Source organism: Temnothorax longispinosus, chromosome 3 (assembly GCF_030848805.1).
Source record: "Temnothorax longispinosus isolate EJ_2023e chromosome 3, Tlon_JGU_v1, whole genome shotgun sequence".
In the NCBI taxonomy this organism is placed as follows: Eukaryota; Metazoa; Arthropoda; class Insecta; order Hymenoptera; family Formicidae; genus Temnothorax; species Temnothorax longispinosus.
Window position 1 is genome coordinate 382,277 of NC_092360.1, and position 21,978 is coordinate 404,254.

The 21,978-nt window shown below is 35.4% G+C and overlaps 2 protein-coding genes across 3 annotated transcripts; both read right to left on the reverse strand.

Annotated features, from left to right (window-relative positions):
- Nucleotides 1–475: 475 nt before the first annotated feature.
- Nucleotides 476–6,485, reverse strand: LOC139809981 (uncharacterized). Of its 2 annotated transcripts, none has more exons than XR_011731225.1 (9): nt 6,179–6,485; nt 5,675–5,794; nt 2,855–2,972; nt 2,465–2,729; nt 2,256–2,372; nt 2,080–2,170; nt 1,783–1,837; nt 1,035–1,167; nt 476–949 (listed from the first exon to the last, which is right to left on the reverse strand). XR_011731225.1 is itself a non-coding variant. In XM_071773311.1 (9 exons), the coding sequence occupies exons 1-9, from the start codon at nt 6,344–6,346 to the stop codon at nt 896–898; spliced, it is 1,212 nt and encodes a 403-aa protein (XP_071629412.1). In that variant the 5' UTR covers nt 6,347–6,464; the 3' UTR covers nt 476–895. The 2 variants fall into 2 exon arrangements, 1 of the variants encoding a protein (XP_071629412.1); XM_071773311.1 differs by having other exon boundaries at nt 1,783–1,928; nt 6,179–6,464.
- Nucleotides 6,486–15,128: 8,643 nt separating this feature from the next.
- LOC139809429 (uncharacterized) lies at nt 15,129–19,908 on the reverse strand. The gene is made up of 7 exons (XM_071772323.1): nt 19,231–19,908; nt 18,345–19,044; nt 17,628–17,792; nt 16,849–17,145; nt 16,010–16,255; nt 15,796–15,911; nt 15,129–15,293 (listed from the first exon to the last, which is right to left on the reverse strand). The coding sequence occupies exons 1-7, from the start codon at nt 19,906–19,908 to the stop codon at nt 15,129–15,131; spliced, it is 2,367 nt and encodes a 788-aa protein (XP_071628424.1).
- Between the last annotated feature and the right edge of the window lie 2,070 nt (nt 19,909–21,978).

Here is a 21,978-nt window from a genome sequence, read left to right on the forward strand (position 1 = left end):
AAATTAGGGAAAAATATTACTCTGAAATTGGAACATTAGCAATTGAACAATTTTACTGGAGAAGAGGTCGGCGATTAAGCGATCAATATATAATATGAGCAATTGAACGGATGTTCATTTCTCATAGAAATATACTTGCGTATTCCCTGAGAGCCGCACAAGCATTTCGCCAATTTTCAGTAACGCAATAACATATATGTCTCTTCGTTGCATGATGCGTGCTCTCATAAGTTATGTTAAACCATTTAGAGAAATGGTAATCGCTTAGTCTTACATATCGCACCCCAAAAAGAATACTGTCACAACTCAAAAAATTTCGATTTTGAGTTAAGTGCCATAAAAAGTATGCCTAATGTGTTCCCTATACATGCTTATAATAGTGTTACAAATCTATATGCAAAATTCGCTGTACGGGAGCAGAGAAGTATCGTTATTCTTTTAAACCGATTAAGTTGCAATCGTTGGATGAATAGTGTCATAAGTGAATTGACAAGTGAATCACAGTAGATGTCTTCAAAAAAACAGCATAAGTTTCATTATAACAAAATGTCGTAATTGCAATTGCGTTAGTTGTCTCACAATTCAATAAAAAGTTGAATTATTTGTTTTTCCTCTCTCCCGAAAATTATGAATTTTTGAGTTGTGACATTGTTTTTTTTTATGGTGCGATATATATATCGATATATCAATTATTAATATATTATTGCTAACTTACTGTAAACATTACCGTTTTAAACACTTTTATATTTTCTTAGAATTAAGAGTTCTTACAATTTTATCGAGATTATCGGTCAATACAACTTTTTAGATTATAGTATGTAATTCGTTTTAGTGTGCTAATTAGTTTCTTCACTATCATTATTTTACTACACTATATCAATTGATTTGCTGTACATCAATTCTGCATCGAATAAAGAACGGTGAAATACGACACTGCCGTGCTCAGTAACTATAATAACACATAACTTTTTATTTTTATCTATCTATAAAATATATTTTATATTTAACACTATTTTGAAAGATATTCTTCTTACCGTAGCAGCACCTTCTAACGATCCCACGAATAGTCCAGCAATATTCATAGTGAACGCCTTGGTACCTCTTTGCAAGAGGAACAGGATCATTTTTTGTATTTGCAACGGAGTAACGTACCACTGGACATTGTATCTACATTATGATAAAATAATTAATGATTGAGAAATATAAAAGAAATCTGCCAATAAATTTGATACACGTTAAGACTCCTATTGGCTTGATTGCCAAGTCTACGTTGACAGAGTACAAACAGTGTTACACGTTGCAAAATTGTGAACTGAAAAGCGTAACTAAACTATTCTTTCGACGTACAACGTTATTTTTCGTTTTAGTGCAGTGTTTTTATATTTAAAATAATTGTCGTAGTGTTAAGTATAGGTATACCAAAGACTCCTGTTTATAATATGTGAAAGTAAATATTTATTTCAATTTGGCAGCTATCGGCTAAGGATGGCTTGTTTTCGTCCTTAATTAAGTACAATTCAATTCGACATGTATATTTCGCTAACAAAAGGGGAGTTTCTGGTATATTCTATCGATTACAAACGCTATTTTATTGAAAAACATTTTTATTTTAATATACGTCGTAAGAATTTTCATGATACACCATACACCTATTTTTCTCGCTTTTGATGTCATCAATTCAAGATGGCTGCAGTGAGTGAACAGAGACCTTAACTGTATTTTTTTATTCCATTGATTGATATAAATGCGCATGTAATTATATTACATACATATTATCCTTACACAGTGGTAAATACATCATTATTGTGATTCGCAATTTCCTGTGCGAGATAGTTTGCTGCAAACATGTAACAAAAATGGATGATGAAAAATATTAATCGTAACGAAAGTTCTTTAACGTCACAGCTAAGGGATACCATCTGAAAAATCTAAAGTACAAGTGCATCTTAATGATTGTCGTAAAACTAAATTAATAACGTTAAACCAAATAATAATAAATTAGAACTCTTGATGGAAATTTAATAATAATTGGTCTCGTTACTGTTATTAAATATATTATTAAAAGAAGGCGATACGTACCCGAAAAAAATTCAGACTCGCGCAAATCACCCCGACTATTATCAACGAGGAGAACATTACTTTAAATCTAGATATTATCGATTCGGAGAATCTTCAAAAGAAAGAAAACATTATTCTATACGCAATATTATCAATCATTATAAATGTTGTATAATTACTGTTGTATGAATACCAACTTCATAGCTTTGCGATGCATATCCACGGCATAAATTAATTTCTTATAAATTAAATTCTCATTCTTCAAGCTGTTTTTTTGCAGAATTTCAATTGTTATTGCTTGTTTAACGCGATAACTGCAAGTGATTTATTTGCCATAACTATATAGGTCTCTTCAAATTTACACGATAGAGTTTTCTTATATTTGATTTTATATTTATATGTTTACCTGGCAATTCGAAACATTCCACATGCATACTGTGAGTAAACTATGAACATTGTTCCTGTCGCTAACATTACACCAACCCCTATGGTAAAGCCCGTGTTTGTATGCAAGCTAATCAAATAGAAATACTTTTCTTGGTCGATAAAGTATTCTGTTACAAACAGTGGTGAAATATGTGGTCGAGTTTCATTCATAGGCAGTAAGATGTCAAAAATGCGCGGCCAAATTGGATATAATAATAAAGCAAATACGAGCAATATAGCAGACACTGAAAAATGTTTAAAAATGAATTCTTTCAAAAGAATTAAGAAAATCCATTATAAAATCGCTGGTTAAGTCTCCAAATATAACAAACAATTCGCGTTTAACTGAAATCGAAAGCAGTTATCTTACATGTAAATATAGCCGTGTAACGTTTTGCACCGTTGGCGTACTGTTTCATGATGTTGCTTTCACGTTTATCAGTTAGTTCGTTACAAATATGCTGCAGTTGATCCAGCAAACACTTTATCTGTCGTTTTAATAATATCGCATGCTCTTTTTTTTATCATGTTGGAAAAGTATTATCGTATTTATATTATATTAAAAATTTTATCTCTCGGAAATATTTATTCACATACACACGTGAATATATATAATACATAATATACAGGATGTTAGTCGAGAAATTGCTGAAACTAAATAGTTATTATTTTTGTAATGAGTAAACAGAATGGAATAGAATGGAATAAATTGAAACTCTGGAATCCCATTATTTGCGCAAGTGCGCATCATATGTCTCATGTAGTGCGAGAGTTTTTATTTTTAAATATAGAAAAAGACATATTATAAAAAATAAAAAAGAATCTGGTTGATTGCAGGATTCAGCGATATACATATAATCATTAAGGGGATCCTAAAGTGAAGGCTGAACTTCCTCGACGTCGGTAATGTCAACATTTCTAATTCTGTTTTCTTGTCATATATCTATATCTGTCCTTGTCTAACGAGAGGCATCTGTCTTTGTTCGATTACTGCGCCATCTCTTGCCACACGCAATATTGCTTATCCTGTCAACCTGAATGTGCTTTTGCACATATAAAAGTTATATAAAGTAATCTTTTTTTCTAGGTTTTCAATCTTAGATCTAATTGCACGATATTGTTCTTAAATGTTGTCCCTAGGTCATGCCGGTCTAATTTTGTGGATATTTATCGTGGAATTTTTGTACAAAGCAAATATTGTCGTCACGTATACCAAAAATTAACAAAAATATTAATTTTTTTTCGTTTTCGATATAAATTTGACCACCATGACCTAGATTTTGATGCGTACTTTAATTCTAGACAAGAATTTTGCATTTCTATAAAGTCAATTAAAAGATTAGTGCTAAGAAAAAAAGCCGGTATTACAGACGGCTTTAGGATCCCCTTAAGATAGCGAAAGCATAGTTATAGTTATTAATGTTATATAGCGTTTATAAGTTTAAAAGTTTGGAAGAGCGTTTCGATTATTTTGTCAGTTCAAATAATTATTTTAAATAAATCTTTGAGCTATGCAATCAGTCGAATTGTTGGCCATTCTTATACATAATTAATATACATATTTATTCTTACAAATATACATATATATATATATATATATATCAGGGTATTTCACAATCATATAATATTTTATTATTGTGTTCTAAAGGTAAAATAGAGTAAAAATTCTAATTAAAAAATTTTGAGGCTGCAATAGTTTTTGAGTTACGAGCGATGAAAGTTTTCCAATGATATCACATAAAACTTGCTCTCTCAGTCCAGTAACTACACCTACACGGGTATTGATTTGTCATCTGTCATTGATTTTTTCAAGTCAGGTGATATTGATTTTTACTGCAAAGCTGATTTTATTTTGTCATTTCCTGTACGTGTGTATTACGGCTACATCGTACGTTATGGCGATAGGTTAATGTTAACAAATTATAAATCTTATACGGAAAACATTTAATTCTAATAGATAATTTAATTAAATAATTAAATAGTTTAATTAAATAATTGATCATTAATAATAAATATTAATAATAATAGATAAAATTATTAATAATATTTTTATCATTAATAATAATATTAAATAAAATAAATATTAATAAAAATAACTATAAATATTATTATTATTACTAGAAGAAGTGAAGTGAAGTGTATATACGTATAGGGGAGACCGGGGCGAAGTCGGCCGAATTTTTTCGGTGCCGATTTTTAACAACAAAATAAATCATTTTAGTGAAATATAGTATACCATTGTAAAGAGTGAACTCTTGGCTACAAAATTTATATAGGCATTTTTGGTCTACGTCGCTTTGTTCAACCGGTATAAAGCAAAAACGACAAAGGTGCAAAAATCGAAAAGTCAAAATTCCCGGAGCGGAGTCGTGTCTTCATTCTCGGACTGGATTTTGAATAAAGATACATAAGTTTGATCATAAAAATTAATAGAATACACTTTATTTATTGTTTTTTAGTAGAAAAATGGAAAGCAGAAAATAATTTCAAGAAAATCAATTTTTTTTTTTGCTAACAGTTAAAGCATGTAAAAACAGAGTCTGACGAGCACTGTTTTTCATCGGCTCTGTTTTCTATTATCTCCGTGCATACGCAGCACATATTATTTAACTTTCTTGACTTCGTTTTAGCTTGGTCATGACTTTGCCCCGAATACAAGTTTTAGGTTTGGTCGCTTATAAAATAATAGAAATCAATGAAAGAGTAAAAAAAACTGCACTGGATTCGTGTTCACAGCATGCATTACTCTTTAGAATCATTTACTTTGAGATTCAGAGAGACAATAATACTTAAGATATTACAAACTTTCGACGCGAAAGAAATTTTACTTTCGACCTGCGAAAACACGTTTGCTTCGATAAGAATCACAGCATGGCACGTAACCTTACTAAACTCCGTTGGTCACGTGGGCACCATATAAGCCGCGTTTACAGTATCAATGGCGAGTTCACACAACATACAGATTTCGAGATAATTGCAAAAACGATTCCGCCCCGGGGCCGACTTCGCCCCAGTCTCCTCTACACATATATACATATATGCATATATGTATACATAAGTATATATTGTATTGTGTGAAAATGAATACTTTTATAATATAATGTAATTGATTTATTTTATTCTGTTTACTCAAAATTACATCTATTTAATTTTAGCAATTTCCAATCGTCACCTTGTATGTTTTACTTACGACTTCAAGGTTAATACAAAATAAAATGTATTTAATCACAAAAGTAATAGAAAATAATGCAGAAGAAAGAACATTGATAAGAAGATCCGGAGTACATTGTGAAGTCAGAAACGTTGTGAGCTGCAAAAAGATATTTTTTATTTACCGAAATTTCCATTAAAATTACTATTTTCTTATGCAATTAGAAAAAGTCATTAATTGATTGTTTTTCAATATGTAATAATTTAAATTAGAAATCTATTTAAATAATCAAAGTATAAAATTATAAATTTTGTTTTTTTCTGTAATACACACATGCGCGTGTGTATTATAATATTAATATTGATGTGTAATATACACAACATTGAGTTTGAATGATATAATAGTTTTAATATATGTAAAATTGCAAAGTCAATTGCTAAAAATAATTTTTTTTATTTTGTAATTAAAGTCCCATATCATGGAATTAAAACTCTCTCTCTCTCTCTCTCTCTCTCTCTCTCTCTTCTCTCTCTCTTTACGTACCTGAAATAAAATAAATGTTGCCAAAACACTAAGAAACAAAACTAATTGGAATTGAACGAGTTTAGATTGCTGATAAGGCCATAGACCAAATGTAAGTAGTAGATACCGATTGAGACCAATATGTAAAGAATTTATACGGATCATTTCTCCACGAGCATATACATGCATGTAACAGCGAAAGGATCGATGCGCCTATTTTCTTCTTTCGACTAGTTTGCAGTTGCGTATTCCCTTATTTATTTAGTTTAAATTTTAATGTAAATTGCCCAATTTTTTTAATGCGATGTAAAATGCAACAAAATGTTACCGTGAGATCGGAACATTCGCATTTTATCAACGTCGGGACCTGGGAATAGGTCGACGATTAAGCGATCAATGTAATTTAAGGTAATGCGATGTATATAAAATGCAACAAAATGTTTACCTTGAGATCGGAACATTCGCATTTTAGCAACGTCGCGCGGGACCTGGGAATAAGCGATTAAGCGATCAATGTAATTGAACGTTTATTTCTCAGGAAAGAAAAATACTTTTCTAAATGTATCTCCTGACAAAGAATCGCGCAGGCGTATTTTCAGTAGCGCGTTTTGTCGCGTCTCGTTCGTTTCGTAGTGCGTGAACTCATAAGTTACATTTTGATTTTAGAGGAAACGATCAGTTATACATATCGATATATTGGCCAGTAATTTATTATTATTATTAAATACACTTTTCAATGTACGTGTTGCTATAAACACCACTTGCTTTAGATGTTTTCATATTTTTCCAAATTTTACGTTCTCCTCAGAAGTATCGTTATATTCTTTTAAACCGATTAAGTTGCAATCGCTGGATGAATAATGTCATAAGTGAATTGACAAGTGAATCACAGCAGACGTCTTCAAAAAAACAGTATAAGTTTCATTATAACAAAATGTCGTAATTGCAATTGCGTAAGTTGTCTCACAATTTAATAAAAAGTTGAATTATTTGTTTTTCCTCTCTCCCGAAAACTGTGAATTTTTGAGTTGTGATATTGTTTTTCTTTATGGTGCGATATATACTATATATCGATATATACATATATCAATTATTAATATATTATTGCTAACTTACTGTAAACACACATGACCGTTTTAAACACTTTTATATTTTCTTACAATTAAGGAGTTCTTACAATTTTATCGAGATTATCGGTCAATACAACTTTTTAGATTATAGTATGTAATTCGTTTTAGTGTGCTAATTAGTTTCTTCACTATCATTATTTCACTACACTATATCAATTGATTTGCTTTACATCAATTCTGCATCGAATAAAGAACGGTGAAATACGACACTGCCGTGCTCACCAGTAACTATAATAACACATAACTTTTTATTTTTATCTATCTATAAAATATATTTTACATTTAACACTATTTTGAAAGATAACGATTCCACGAATAGTCCAGCAATATTCATAGTGAACGCCTTGGTATCTCTTTGCAAGAGGAACAGGATCATTTTTTGTATTTGCAACGAAGTAACGTACCACTGGACATTGTATCTACATTATGATAAAATAATTAATGATTGAGAAATATAAAAAAAATCTGCCAATAAATTTGATACACGTTAAGACTCCTACTGGTTTGATTGAATTATATATGAAGCAGAAGTATAATTTTCCGGGGATTGCCATGCATAAAATGTATAATGACAGAGAGACATACAGACGGGTCAGGTACTTATACATATAGATAGGGGTAGAAAGAACTAAAGAATGTAATAGAATTAGAAAAATTGCTAATTGTAAAGGAGTTTCCAATTTCTGTTAAAAAAAAATGTACGTGATTGCTCCAATTTCTGCAAACTTCGAGATATCAAACTAAAATTTTTTTATAGATAATTTTTCTTTATGGATAATTTTTATGGATAATTAAAGAATTATATATGAACTAGGGGTAAAATATATATATTTTCCGGAAAATGCTATAAAGTGTATAATTTTTCGTTACCGCGGCGATCATCTTTTTGGAAACCGGTTCCGAAATTTATTCTACTCGATAAGGATGACCGAAAAAAAGGATGTGTGGTGAAGGCCAATTTTGTTTTAATTTTTACTATTATAATAAAGAGACAGAGTTTGTAGCCTTTTTTTGGTTCGCTATGATCTCGAAAACCAATGGACCGAATTTTTACCAAAAGTATATGAAATAGGGGTAGAATTTCCCGGGGAGTGTTATTATGTGTATATTTTTTTGTTACCAATTTCTGGTAACCGGTTTTTTTAATTTTTCTAATTTTTCGAGAAATAATTGACCGAATTTTAAAGAATTGTATATAAAACAGGGGTAGAATTTCCCGGGAACTGCCATAAAATGTATAATTTTTTGTTACCGATCTTTTTGGAAACCGGTTACAAAATTTTTCAAAGGACCTTGGGCCCAGCCATAGGGAAAATGGATCCCGGTCAAATTGGTTGAAACTGCAGTATGTTGTACTTTATCTCCTGATCAAAAGTGTTAATGGGCACGAAGTCCGGAACCATCTACTTTTCGAGTTATCAGACGTTGAACACGGTAAAAATGAGGATATTGGGGATATTCTATTTTAGAGTATCCACGGCAATAATTCTTTAGGGTCGCATTTTTGTGTGTGTGTGCGTGTGTGTGTGTGTGTGTGTGTGTGTGTGTGTGTGTGTGTGTGTGTGTGTGTGTGTGTGTGTGTGTGTGTGTGTGTGTGTGTGTGTGTGTATGTGTGTGTGTGTGTGTGTGTGTGTGTGTGTGTGTGTGTGTGAAAGTATGTCCGTATGAGCGTGTGCGTGTAAGTGCGTGCGTGTGTGTGTGTGTGTGTGTGTGTGTGTGTGCGCGCGCGTGTGCGTGGGTATGTGTGTGTGGGTATATCTGTATGAGCGTGCGTGTGTGCGCGCGCGCGTGCATGTGCGTGGGTATGTGTGTGTAGGTATGTCTGTATGAGCGTGTGCGTGTGCGTGTGAGTGCGTGCGTGCGTGCGTGCGCGCGCGTGCGTGGGTATGTGTGTCTGGGTATGCTGTATGAGCGTGTGCGTGTGCGTGTGTGTGTGCGCGCGTGTGCGTGGGTATGTGTGTGTGGGTATGTCTGTATGAATGTGTGCGTGTGTGTGTGTGTGTGTGTGTGTGTGTGTGTGTGTGTGTGTGTGTGAGTGCGTGTGTGTGGGGGGTATGTCTGTGTATGTGCGTGTGAATGTAGATGTAATCAGTGCATCGTCGGCATTAGCATCATTGTCGCGGCGGGGTGCCACAGGTCGTGCCCCGCGTCCTAAGGCCAGATCAGGGAGGAGAAACCTCGCGTAGAGCAAAAGGGCAAAAGCTGGCTTGATCTCGATGTTCAGTACGCATAGAGACTGCGAAAGCACGCGCGGCCTATCGATCCTTTTGGCTTGAAGAGTTTTCAGCAAGAGGTGTCAGAAAAGTTACCACAGAGATAACTGGCTTGTGGCGGCCAAGCGTTCATAGCGACGTCGCTTTTTGATCCTTCGATCGGTCCGCGATCCTGGGGCCGCTACGGCCAACCGCGGGCCGCCGAGGCGGCCGTACCCGCAATAGGAGTCTCGTGAGTCGAACGGCTCAAAACAATGTGACACACTACTAGGCGGCCGGTCCTCTCGCGGGCCAGTCGTCGCACAAGCCCGGTTTGCCGTACGGCGCCTCTGCCCGTTGTCAGGATCTCACCGCTTACGACGGCACGGCGTCTAACAGTCAAACATAAGTTGCTTTCGCAGTTTTTATGCGTACTGAACATCAAGCCAGCTTTTGTCCTTTTGCTCTACGCGAGGTTTCTGTTTTCGCTGAGCTGGCCTTAGGACACCTGCGTTATTCTTTGACAGATGTCCACGCTGTGTACATTGGGTGATGCTAATGCCGACGGTGCACTGATCATAAAAATATACACACACACCTACATACACACGCACATACACAGACATACCCCCCACACACACGCACGCGCACGCGCGCACACACACACACACACACACTAACACACACGCTCACACACACACACACACGCTCATACGGACATACCCACACACACATACCCACGCACATGCACACACGCGCGCGCGCACACACGCACACACGCACGCACGCACGCACACGCTCATACAGACAAACCCACACACATACCCACGCACACGCGCGCGCACACACACTCACACACGCATGCACTTACACGCACACACACATACCCACGCACACGCGCGCGCGCGCGCGCACACACACACACGCACTTACACGCGCACGCGCACACACACACACACACACACACACACACACACACACACACACACACACATAAAAATGCGACCCTAAAGAATTATTGCCGTGGATACTCTAAAATAGAATGTCCCCAATATCCTCATTTTTACCATGTTCAACGTCTGATAACTCGAAAAGTAGATGGTTCCGGACTTTGTGCCCCTTAACACTTTTGATCAGGAGATTATGAAGTACAACATACTGCAGTGTCAACCGGGATCCATTTTCCCTATGGCTGGGCCCGGGGTCCTTTCTCGGGAAATAAAATTGATCGAATCTTAAAAAATTATATATGAAATAGGAGTAGAAAGAACTAAAGAATGTAATTAAATTAGAAAAATTGCTAATAGTAAAGGGGTTTCCGATTTCTGTTAAAAAAAATGTACGTGATTGCTTCAATTTCAGCAAACTTTGAGATATCAAGCTAAATTTTTTTTATGGATAATTTTTTGTTACCAATTTTTGTTGGAAACCGGTTTGAAAATTATTCAAATTTCGAGAAATAATAAGTATTAATTGACCGATTTTCTTGAATCCAATGCCAAAATTTTTTAAATTTTTGGAAGATAAGTTTAATTTTTCATTAATAGATAATTTTTTATTAATGGATCGATTTTCTTGAAACCGGTGCCAAAATTTTTTTAATTTTTTGTTGATGATTTTGATGAAACTGGTACCAAAAGATTACTAATTTTATGAGGATTGTTACTATGGGGTTGAAAATTGGGGTTCTATTGGTGCTCCTAATTAATGGGTGAGTTTGGGGAGAGGGGAATAAATTCTGAGCCCGCGCGAAGCGCGGGCGAAAAATCTAGTCTATATATACCCAGTAAGCAATTTGATAGCAAATTGTCGCCAAGATGGCATCAAATTCGTTCAAAGATTGGTGTCAAATCCGGTGCCATCTGTGTCATCTTTATAAACTCGTGTTTTGCAAGCAAAGCCTGTGTACATAACCAGACAGCAAATTGACAGCAAAAACCGAGCAAGCTTTGTGTAGCGTTGTCTGCCAACAAATTGTCGGCAAATACCGAGCAAGCTTTGTCTAGCGTTGTCTGCCAACAAATTGTCGATAAACACTGAGCAAGCTTTGCGTAGCGCTGTCTGACGACAAATAATCGGCAAAAACCGAGCAAGCTTTGCGTAGCGCTGTCCGACGACAAATAATCGGCAAAAACCGAGCAAGCTTTGCGTAGCGCTGTCCGACGACAAATTATGCTAAAAAACCGTGCAAGGAATACGCAACACTGTCAAAAAAATAGAAAAATTATATTTATTTCAAAATTTTATTATTATTTTTTAACTAAATTTGTTTCTTAAGATGCAGTCTATGATTATAAATATTTTTTTGTATTTGAAAAACACACTTACCTTGGTGGGATTCGAACTCGGGACCTCGGGACCTCGGGATCGTGAGCCAACTGCCTTACGTGGTAGACTACTTCTTAATTTAATGTAAGTGCTATATATAGTCTACATATGTCATAACCAGCGCAAATATATAATTTTTCAAAAATCATCTTAAGAAACAAATTCAGTTTAAAAAGAGTATAATAAAATTTTGAATTGGATATACGAATATAATTTTTAAAACAGCAGACCAGCGGAAGAGCTAAAGAACTACTGGCGCTGAGTAAACAAAAATTGAGAGTAGCGGTGGGGCTGCAAAAATTTTGGATTGGATAATATACAGTATATATAGTTATTAAATCGGATTTTAAGCCGCCGTGTAATAGCCATGTTATGGCTAGTCTATATGACCGCGCGTGCTCATTATTTAATCTGTAAAATCTGTTCAATGTTCATTTAATTTAATGCGTTTAACGAGGAACAGTGTATAATGAGCATAAAAGTATTCAAAAATACTTTATATTCAGTAATTTTTTTATTGTTTTAGCAATATATATATATATATATATATATATATATATATATATATATATATAATATATTGCTTATATATATATATAATTTAAGAATTAAAAAATATATAATTAATAATATATCGTTAAATTGTGATAGGTCTTGCTCGGTTTTTGCCGCTAATTTGTCATCAGACAACACTATACAAAGCTTGCTCGATTTTTGCCACCAATTTGTCGTTAGGCAGCACTGTGCAGACCTTGCTCGATTTTTGCACCAATTTATCATTAGACAGCGCTGCGCAGACCTTGCGCATATTTTGTCGCTAATGTCCCAGTAAACAATTTGTCAGCAAATTGTAACCGAATTGACACCAAATACGCGCAAAACTTGTCGACAAATCCGGTGCGATCTGTGTCTGCAATACGCTTGTGTTTTGCTAGCAATTAGCTTGTGTACATGACTTGACACCAAATTGACGCCAAATATCGAGCAAAACAAGGCAGCAAAAGTTCAACGGCAAATTTGCGCCATATTGTGAACAAGGCTTGCCAACAAAAGCTCGACAGCAAATTTGTGCCAAATTGCGAGCAAACCTTGACGAAAGAACTTGACGCCAAATTGATACCAAATACCGAGCAAAGCTTGCCAGCAATCTAATAGCAAATTGTTGACAAATTGCTATCAAAGTTTGTTGACAAAACCCGACGCCAAATTGATATCAAATATCAAACAAGATTTGAGAACAATACTTAACAGCAAATTGGCACCAAATACAGAGCAAATCTTGATGACACAGGTTGACGCCAAATTGCAGCAAGCCTTGTTACGTAGCCATTAATAAATACTAAAATATACTTTTTAAGGGAAAATTAAAAGCATTAAATTATAAAAAACATACCTATAATTTTTTATTGATTTACAATTTTATTGATTTATTGATAAATTATTTTATACATATGTTAAAAGAAATCTTTATATTTATAAAACATTATAAAACATTTATAAAATCTAACAGTGGCAATAAAATAATTAATTATATATTAATTACAGTAAATGTTATACAATATAAATTTATAAATTTATAAAATATCTTTGTGGGAAATTTTTTTCCTCATCGTTCTTTTGGTTCTCATTGTTCTTATCACTATTCTCGCAATTTTCAGAGTTATCATCGTTGTCATCTGAATGAGCCTCGTTTGCCGGTGTGTCTGTTAAGGAGATGCTGGAGCCGTAGCCGAACTCGATCGGCGTCGGTAAAGAAGACCGGCGAACTATATCTGTCCTTGTATAGACAAAGATATAGACAAGGATAGCACGCTACATTGCACGCACACATACGCACGATGCACGTCGACATTATACTTTTATATTACGCTTCCAAATCTTGATTTGGAGGGTTTATCGATGTTTTTCTTGTTGTGCAATTCGGGGGAACTTGTTTTTGCGTTCGTACCAATGGTATATCTCTTATATGAAATACATCTTGTGACGAGTTGACAGCTCGCCGCAACTCGAATCGAGACGCCATATTGGGATAAAAGTAGAATAAGAAAATCTGTACTTCCGTAATTTTTTCTCGTTTTCTATATAAAATCAGAGTTCCCCCGAATCATTAATGTATGTACTGCAATTCTGGAGAAGAATTTTTAATTCTGTCAAATTAATACGACGCTACGTGCCGACAAAAAATGCCGGTAAAACAGACGGCTCCAGCATCCCCTTAATGTTAAGTATATCTCTATAATTAATAATTATCGTTATTCTCGAAATCAAAGTGTTCAGAGTAGAGGAGACCGGGGCTAACTCGACACTATTTTTTTAAAGGCAATTTTTAATATTTAATTAAAATTTTTAGGCAAATTCAATGGTATATATTTAAAGAATGTTCCTTCAGATACAAAATTGATTCAGAAAGTTTTGCTGTATGTCGCTTTGTTTTGCCGCTAGGAAAGGAAAAGTGACGCAAAGACAAATTTTCGAATTGAAAAATGCCGGAATAAACTCGACACCCCACCGGGGCAAACTCAACACTTTGTCTAATCGACACAATTTGATCTGGAACTTATTTTTTGCTGTCTGAAAATGAAAATACATTGTTTATCGTGTACTTAAAAAGTACAAAAATTCGGAATAAAGTAGCTAGAACAATTATTTAAAATAATGAGATAAAAAATTGTTGAACTTTCAATTATCTTCATTTAAACTCATGTCTGAAAAACAATTAATGCAGGTAAACTCGCGATCGAACGTGCGCATACATTTGTCATGAGCCATACGGCTACATGACAAGCATCGTTTGTTACTGGGAGCCGACGAAACGGCGTGGTGTTGACTTTGCCCCGGACGTCGTTTTTCACTTTTGTCACTTTAAAAACATGAAAATTTTGAAAATATCCAAAAACAATTATCGGATTCATATAGAGCATCAAATTTCCCATGAAAATCACTTACATATAGGTTTGCAAGAGTAAAGCTCAATGAAAGAGTAAAAATTTTCGAGAGATCAGAAAAATTACTTTTTACCATCAAAAACGCTTATGTCGCGCTAAAAATTACACCATAACTTAGAATGTCATCAAATCCCGTTGATAATACCAGCACATAAAGACGCATTTACAGTAGGAAAAACAAGTTTCTGCGATAGATTTAAATTAGCAAAAAGTCTAGTGTCAAGTTTGCCCCGATGTCGAGTTAGCCCCGGTCTCCCCTACTCAAAATGATCAAAATTATTAGAAAATTCAGAATGGTGAGAAAGTTCAGAATGATGAAAAAGTTAAGAATAATGAGAAAGTTCAGATTCTTTTTGATTATGAAGAAAATCTGGTATTACGGAATTTTGGCTTTTTTAACGGAAACATGTGCTTGCTGAATATGCGATTGATCGAATTCAATCAAAGAATCTGTTGAATTGAGTTTTTCTACAACTTCAACATTCACTTTCTGCCTTTTAACTTTCTTGGAAAGCTTATGAAACGGTGTTTTTGGCATGTTCTAAAATAAACCAAATAAATTTAAATGTTATGTTTACATAAAATACATATATTTCAAAATATATACTATCTTTACTCTTTAAAAACATTTATTTTTTCAGATTTTCTACTGCACAATCACTATAACAAATGTTATTGTATATGTGGCCGAATGTAGGCCGTGGGCGGAGGAAAGGAGGCAGGAGAAATTACTGAACACCGCCCGTACTTGTAATAGTAACTACGTGTATTTAATAATTAATCCGTATAGGACTGTAATGTGTCCTCGAGCGGGCTGTAACGAAACAGAAATTTCTTCTGTACAATGACCGACAAGAAGAAGTCACGTGCCCCCGCTTACTGCAACGCCACTCACGGTATAGCCAATCACAAGCTTGCTACGCGCACGCTACCTACGCACGACCTACGCGCTACACTCTGTCTGCGCGCGTATTACAAACTACCCCAACACTCCCCTCACTTAACAAAGTATACTTCTGCTACTTCATTTTCTTTGGCATTACGCAATCCCTAAGACGTTCGGGAATCTTAACTGTTCGTGAGGGTCTCTTGGGAGTGAGGCTTTCTGGAACTGGTTTCAGTGAGGTTTTAACAGAGGAGTATGTATTGGCGTACTGGCCTGGAAAGAACTTGTAGGAGTCGAATATAATATAGAATTGTCACTCTGAGACAAAGGAGAATACGAAGGTGCTGGTGGAGTTGTAACGGAACTCTCACTCGCATTTCTTATCGTAACATTTGCACTATTCGAATTATTCCTTAATGTAGAACTATCACTATCGCTTGAGCTATCATGTACATTTGTATCACTGGAACTTCCGCGTTCCTCACAATCATTTGTATTTCCGCGCACATTCTCTGGCGGAGTGTAATCTAACGTAATGTAGTCTTCTGGACTACTAGGAGTATTCTCACCTATTTTCCTTAACTGATTAACGTGACGTTTCCACTCGCGTCCGTCATCTAACCGTATTTTGTAATGAAGTGTACCTAATCGCTCGCAAATTCTACCAAATAACCATTTATATATACCGCTGTAATTTCTCGCACTCACTCTTTCTCCCTCCGTAAAAGAAATTGGTGTATCCTGCGCTTGATACTTCTTTTCGAATGGTCGTAATAAATTCAGACGTGTTCTTATTTTTCGCGCAAATAACATTTCTGCAGGTGTTTTTCCTGTACTCGCATGTGGTGTATTTCGATATTGTAAAAGTAATCGCTGTAAATCTACATGTACACTTGTATAAGTACTCTGCATACGTTTTAATGCATTCTTTAATATCTGAACATAACGTTCCGCTTGTCCGTTTGTCGCTGGATTAAATGGTGCTGTAGCTTGTGTAAAATTCCATTAACCTTTAGGAAATTCGTAAATTCATTTGAAGTAAAACTTCTACCATTATCCGTAACAAAATATTTGGGTAAACCGTAAGTACAAAAATATTGTCTACAAATATTTATAGTTGTTTGCGATGTAATGTTTTTAACAATATGTATCTCTGGCCACTTTGTAAACGCATCAACTAAGATTAAAAAATTGTGACCTAAAAATGGACCTGCAAAATCCGCATGTACTCTTTCAAATGGAGTTTCCGTTGGTTCCCATATATGGTTTATCTTTGGTGGATTATTCTTGAATCTATTACAATTCACGCAATTCTTTGAAATTTCTTCGATATCCTTGTCGATTTTATTCCACCATACGTAACTTCGTGCTAAATGTTTCATACGCACTATACCGAAATGACCTTCATGCAATTCTCTAAGAATTTGCTTTCGTAACTGAAAAGGAATTACCACTCTATGGTTTCTAAATATAACTCCGTTTAACAATGTAAATTCCTCTAAAAGAACTGTAAAATATTTGTTATTCTTAAAATAACCTTTACCTGATTTAAGAAAAATAAGAAGTTTGGACAATTCTTTATCCTGTATCGTACATTTCGCAACTTGTTCTGCTGTAATCGGTAATGTCTCAAAAGTGATCTTCTGAAAATCGTCTATTGTATCACATTCAAATTCGTTTGAATCTCGCGGAATTAGTAATCTCGATAAACAATCCGCATTTGCATGTTGCTCCGACTTTCTGTATTTAATATTGTAATTGAAACCTTGTAAAAACAATGCATAATGTTGCATACGCGAAGCTGTATAAAAAGGTAGACCTTTCGTAGGAGAAAATATCTGTGTTAACGGTTTGTGATCCGTAATTAGTGTAAATTTCGCACCTTGTAAATATTGATGAAATTTCTTAACTACGTAAATAATCGCGTAAGCCTCTATGTCAATTTGTGAATATGACTGTTACGTTTTTGACAATGTCTGTGACGCGTACTGTATTGCTCTCTCTGAGCCATCCGGATAAACTGTGACAAAACTGCGCCGACCCCATATGCACTAGCATCCGTAGCTAACGTAATAGGTAATCTAGGGTCAAAATGAACTAAACATTTAGGACTGGCAAAAGCTTCTTTCGCAGCTTGAAAACTTTTTTCACATTCTGCGGACCAATAGTATTTAACATTTTTCTGTAATAATCTATTCAAGGGTTGAAGAATCGAACTTAAATTTGGAATGAATCGATCATAGTAATGTATCATCCCAAGGAAACTACGAAGTTCAGAAACATTTGACGGTTGGCGCATTTTCGAAATTGCCTCGACTTTATCTGAAGCCTTACTTAACCCGTCTTTATTTATAACGTAACTGCAGTAATGTATCTCGTTCATTAAGAATTCACTCTTTGCAAAATTTATACGTATGTTGTACTTATGTAATCGTTCGAAAACTAAACGTAGTGTACGCAAATGTTTTTTTAAATTTCTACTTGAAATACGTATGTCGTCCAAGAAAGTTACTACTCCTTGAATTTCTTTTAAAATGTACTCTATCGTACGTTGCCAAATTGCTGGTGCTGACGCAATACCGAATATAAAGCGTGTAGGACGATACAATCCTTTATGTGTATTTAATGTAAGTAATTCCCTGTCTTCCGGTCGGACTTCTAACTGTAAATATGCTTGAGTTAAATCAATTTTTGAAAAGATTCTACCTCCCGCCATTTGAGTAAATAATTCATCAGGCGTTGGCAAAGGATGAATATTGACATTAAAATTTGGGTTAAGGGTTACACTATAATCCCCGCAAATTCGAACTTCATTGTTCTTCTTAAGAACTGGTACGATCGGTGTCGCCCAATCTGCATAATCTACTTTTTCAAGTATACCTAATTGAACCAACTTGTCTAATTCTTTCTCAACTTTTTCACGTAAACGAAATGGAACTGTTCTCGCCTTGAGAAATACCGGATTAACCCCAGGCTTGAGATTTAATCTCGCCTGAATATTTGAAATCTTATCCACCGTTGGAAGCGTAATGTTCGGAAAATCTTTTAGTAATGACCGTATTCCTGAATTATCACACTCTGTGATCTGTTTCATCGAAGGAAAAATAGTTATTGACTTTAATTGAGAAATCCACTCTCGCCCTAATACTGGTTCTCTATCAACCTGCGTGATGTATAATCGTAATCTGCGCATTGTCTTACCATTTCGTACTTTAACTTTAATGTATCCTAACAATGGAATAGGCGTTCTAGTGTACGTAACTAAATTCATATCTGTTTGAAAAATTCTTTCGCCTTTGAACAATTTTCTCGCTTGAGATTCCGACATTAATGTCACGCATGATCCACTATCTATTTCGAACTTAACATTCTTGTTATTAACGCGAATCACTTGGTACATTTTCTTCTAAAATTTAGATTGATCGATATTAAGAACATCGACACCTTTCGAACTATCCGAACGCGACTTACAAACTTTCTTTAAGTGCCCTGATTTTCCACACGCTAAACACTTAATATTTCTATCGAGCGTACAATCCGACGCAAAATGATCTTTACCGCACCGGTAACAAGTGATATTTTTATTACGCACGGTCTTTTTCGCAACGCTACTCTTACTATTCGCGTTTGAAAATTTCTTTGTCTTATCTTGGTATGACGGGATCCTCTTCTTCGTTGCACCCGTGCTGACTAGTGCTGTAGCTTCCTCGCCCTGGATCTGCTTTGTCCCTTTTTCCGAGGTTTCCATCGTAGATGCCAATTGGATCGCCTTCTCCCAGGTGATGTCCCCAATATCCTGAACTTCCAACAGTCTGTTCTGGATTCGTTTATTTCGAATTCCGCACACAAATACGTTCCTAAGAACTATCAGTGCGTCTCCCAATTTACAATTGAGCGATAACTGTTGTAACGCAGCGACGTAATCCATAATTGATTTGCCTTCCTGCTGCTTCCGGGTCATTAATTTGTAATTTTCTGCCACTGGTTGTGGTTTCGGCTCGTAAAATTCTTGTAACGTCTTCTTAATGACGTCATACCGGGCCTCGTACGGATTATCAGGCGATAATCGGTTGTATAACACTGCAAACGGTGCTGAACCAACGTAGTGAAGAAGATATGGGACACGAGCTTCATTTTCTATATTGAAAATTTTCATGGCCCCTTCAAATTGTAATAGCCATGGTGTCCACAGTCCTTTCGTTGGATCGAAACGTTCGATCTCCAACGTGGTAGGAATTGTTTTTATAACGACTGCATCCCCTGTAGCCATTGTACTTGCACCAGAAAATAAAGACCGCACAAAACTCGAACCCGACTTTTAATGGCTGCCGCACGTGCACGATCGTATTCCAGCACGTTCTACCTCTTCCCCCGACGTAGAATTTCAATCCTCGTCGCCAGTTTATTGTTGTAAAAAATAGAACTATTCTTTTAAGTTTCGCGCCCTCACAGTAGGAAGTAATGCAGTGGCGCCAGGCGTGCGACGCTATATCATATATATTCTTTAACAACGGAAGCGAGTCGCGCAGTCGCTCGTGAGCTACGAGGTTATACTGTACCGTTCTGTAATAAAAGGTCTTGTAATAGATACTGAGAGTAATTCCGTAGAATACCCCGAATCTCCCGGAATATAAGAAAACACAACAATTGTATATGTGGCCGAATGTAGGCCGTGGGCGGAGGAAAGGAGGCAGGAGAAATTACTGAACACCGCCCGTACTTGTAATAGTAACTACGTGTATTTAATAATCAATCCGTATAGGACTGTAATGTTCCTCGAGCGGGCTGTAACGAAACGGAAACTTCTTCTGTACAATGACCGACAAGAAGAAGTCACGTGCCCCCGCTTACTGCAACGCCACTCACGGTATAGCCAATCACAAGCTTGCTACGCGCACGCTACCTACGCACGATCTACGCGCTACACTCTGTCTGGGCGCGTATTACAAACTACCCCAACAAATGTGTTAAGGGAAAAAAATATTAACTAAATTAAAAAACAAACAGTACAAACTAAACTATAGGACAGAAGGCTGGCTGATTTTCGAGTTATAAAAAGGTCATCAACTTAAAGAGTGAGAACAAGTGTTCATAGGCAAACGGCTCCATTTTTTTCGCATTTGATTTTGGTCATAAAGTAGGTACCAAACGAAAGGTCTCGTCAGTCTGATTACAGATATGTCAGTCTCAGAGCGTACCTATTTACCGTTCCAGAGATATCGGGCTCCAAAAATTCCAAAACCGGCGAAACCAGTAGCGCAGAGACCACGAAAGCTATCGGTCTCCTCAAAAAGACAATAAAGATTATTCTCTCTGACCCGAGTCCCGAGTCGTATATCCTACCCCGAGATTGACATTACCGAGAACGTTCATAACAGGCATCATCTATTGGTTTTGGAATTTTTAAAGCCCAATATCTCTGGAACGGTAAATAGGTACACTCTGAGACTGACATATCAGTAATCAGATTGACGAGACCTTTCGTTTGGTACCTACTTCATGACCAAAATCGAATGCGAAAAAAATGGGGCCGATCTTGTTTTCACTCTTTAAAAACAAATCTCGTTTAATTAAACAAATTTTAAATACAATTAACGTTTTACGTTTTGACTTTATATACTTAATCTTCTTCAGAAACCTGATACATAAGAGATAATACATAAAAAATAATTAAAAAATAAAAAAAATAAAATTGCTATATAGATAAAAAGGATAAAGAATAAAGCCGCATACTTTGAACTGACTTGCCAGAAACGTAGCTAAGATCTACACTATGACATAGTATAGACCGAGGGGCTGGTTACTCTCGATTTCAATGGACCAATGATTTCCAAAAGAAATCGATTTCTAACGATTGCCTATAGGATTTCCGCGATTTCAAAATTTATATGATTACCTGTGATTTCTCATAAATTCGCATGATTCTTAATGAATTCTAATGAATTTGACATTGCAAAATCAATGATTTCTAGATTATAACAAACAAAAAATTAATTAATTAATTATTATTATTTATTAAATTAATATTATTAATATTATTAAATTAAAATTATTAAAATTATTATTTTTTATTTGCTTAATAGTTTTTATTGCAAGTAGGGCTTGCCTTGCTTACAAACGGGTATCACCAGAAGACCTGTAATAATTGTTAATTTGAGTTAAAAATATGTTTAAATAGACAGTTAAATAAACAGTTGAACAGATCAGAATAATTTTTTTATTTTAAGATAGATCTCCTGATGAACTGTTACATTATTTTCAGTTATAATAGGAGATGACATTGTCATATAATACTGCTTAATATTTATATAACTATGTACATCCATTGGTACAGGTATCA

Excerpts from the sequence above, each read along its gene's own strand:
- LOC139809981 (XM_071773311.1), bottom strand. The coding sequence starts at position 6,346 with ATGCATGTATATGCTCGTGGAGAAATGATCCGTATAAATTCTTTACAT. Across the intron at positions 5,795-6,178 it reads CAACATTTATTTTATTTCAG|CTCACAACGTTTCTGACTTC; the intron begins GTACGTAAAGAG and ends ATCTTTTTGCAG. Across the intron at positions 2,973-5,674 it reads TTTGTATTAACCTTGAAGTC|ATAAAGTGTTTGCTGGATCA; the intron begins GTAAGTAAAACA and ends TTAAAACGACAG.
- LOC139809429 (XM_071772323.1), bottom strand. The coding sequence starts at position 19,908 with ATGGCTACAGGGGATGCAGTCGTTATAAAAACAATTCCTACCACGTTG. Across the intron at positions 17,793-18,344 it reads ATTTACTCAAATGGCGGGAG|AATGTGAAAAAAGTTTTCAA; the intron begins GTAGAATCTTTT and ends ATTGGTCCGCAG. Across the intron at positions 16,256-16,848 it reads AGTACATGCGGATTTTGCAG|ATGACGGACGCGAGTGGAAA; the intron begins GTCCATTTTTAG and ends AAATACGGTTAG.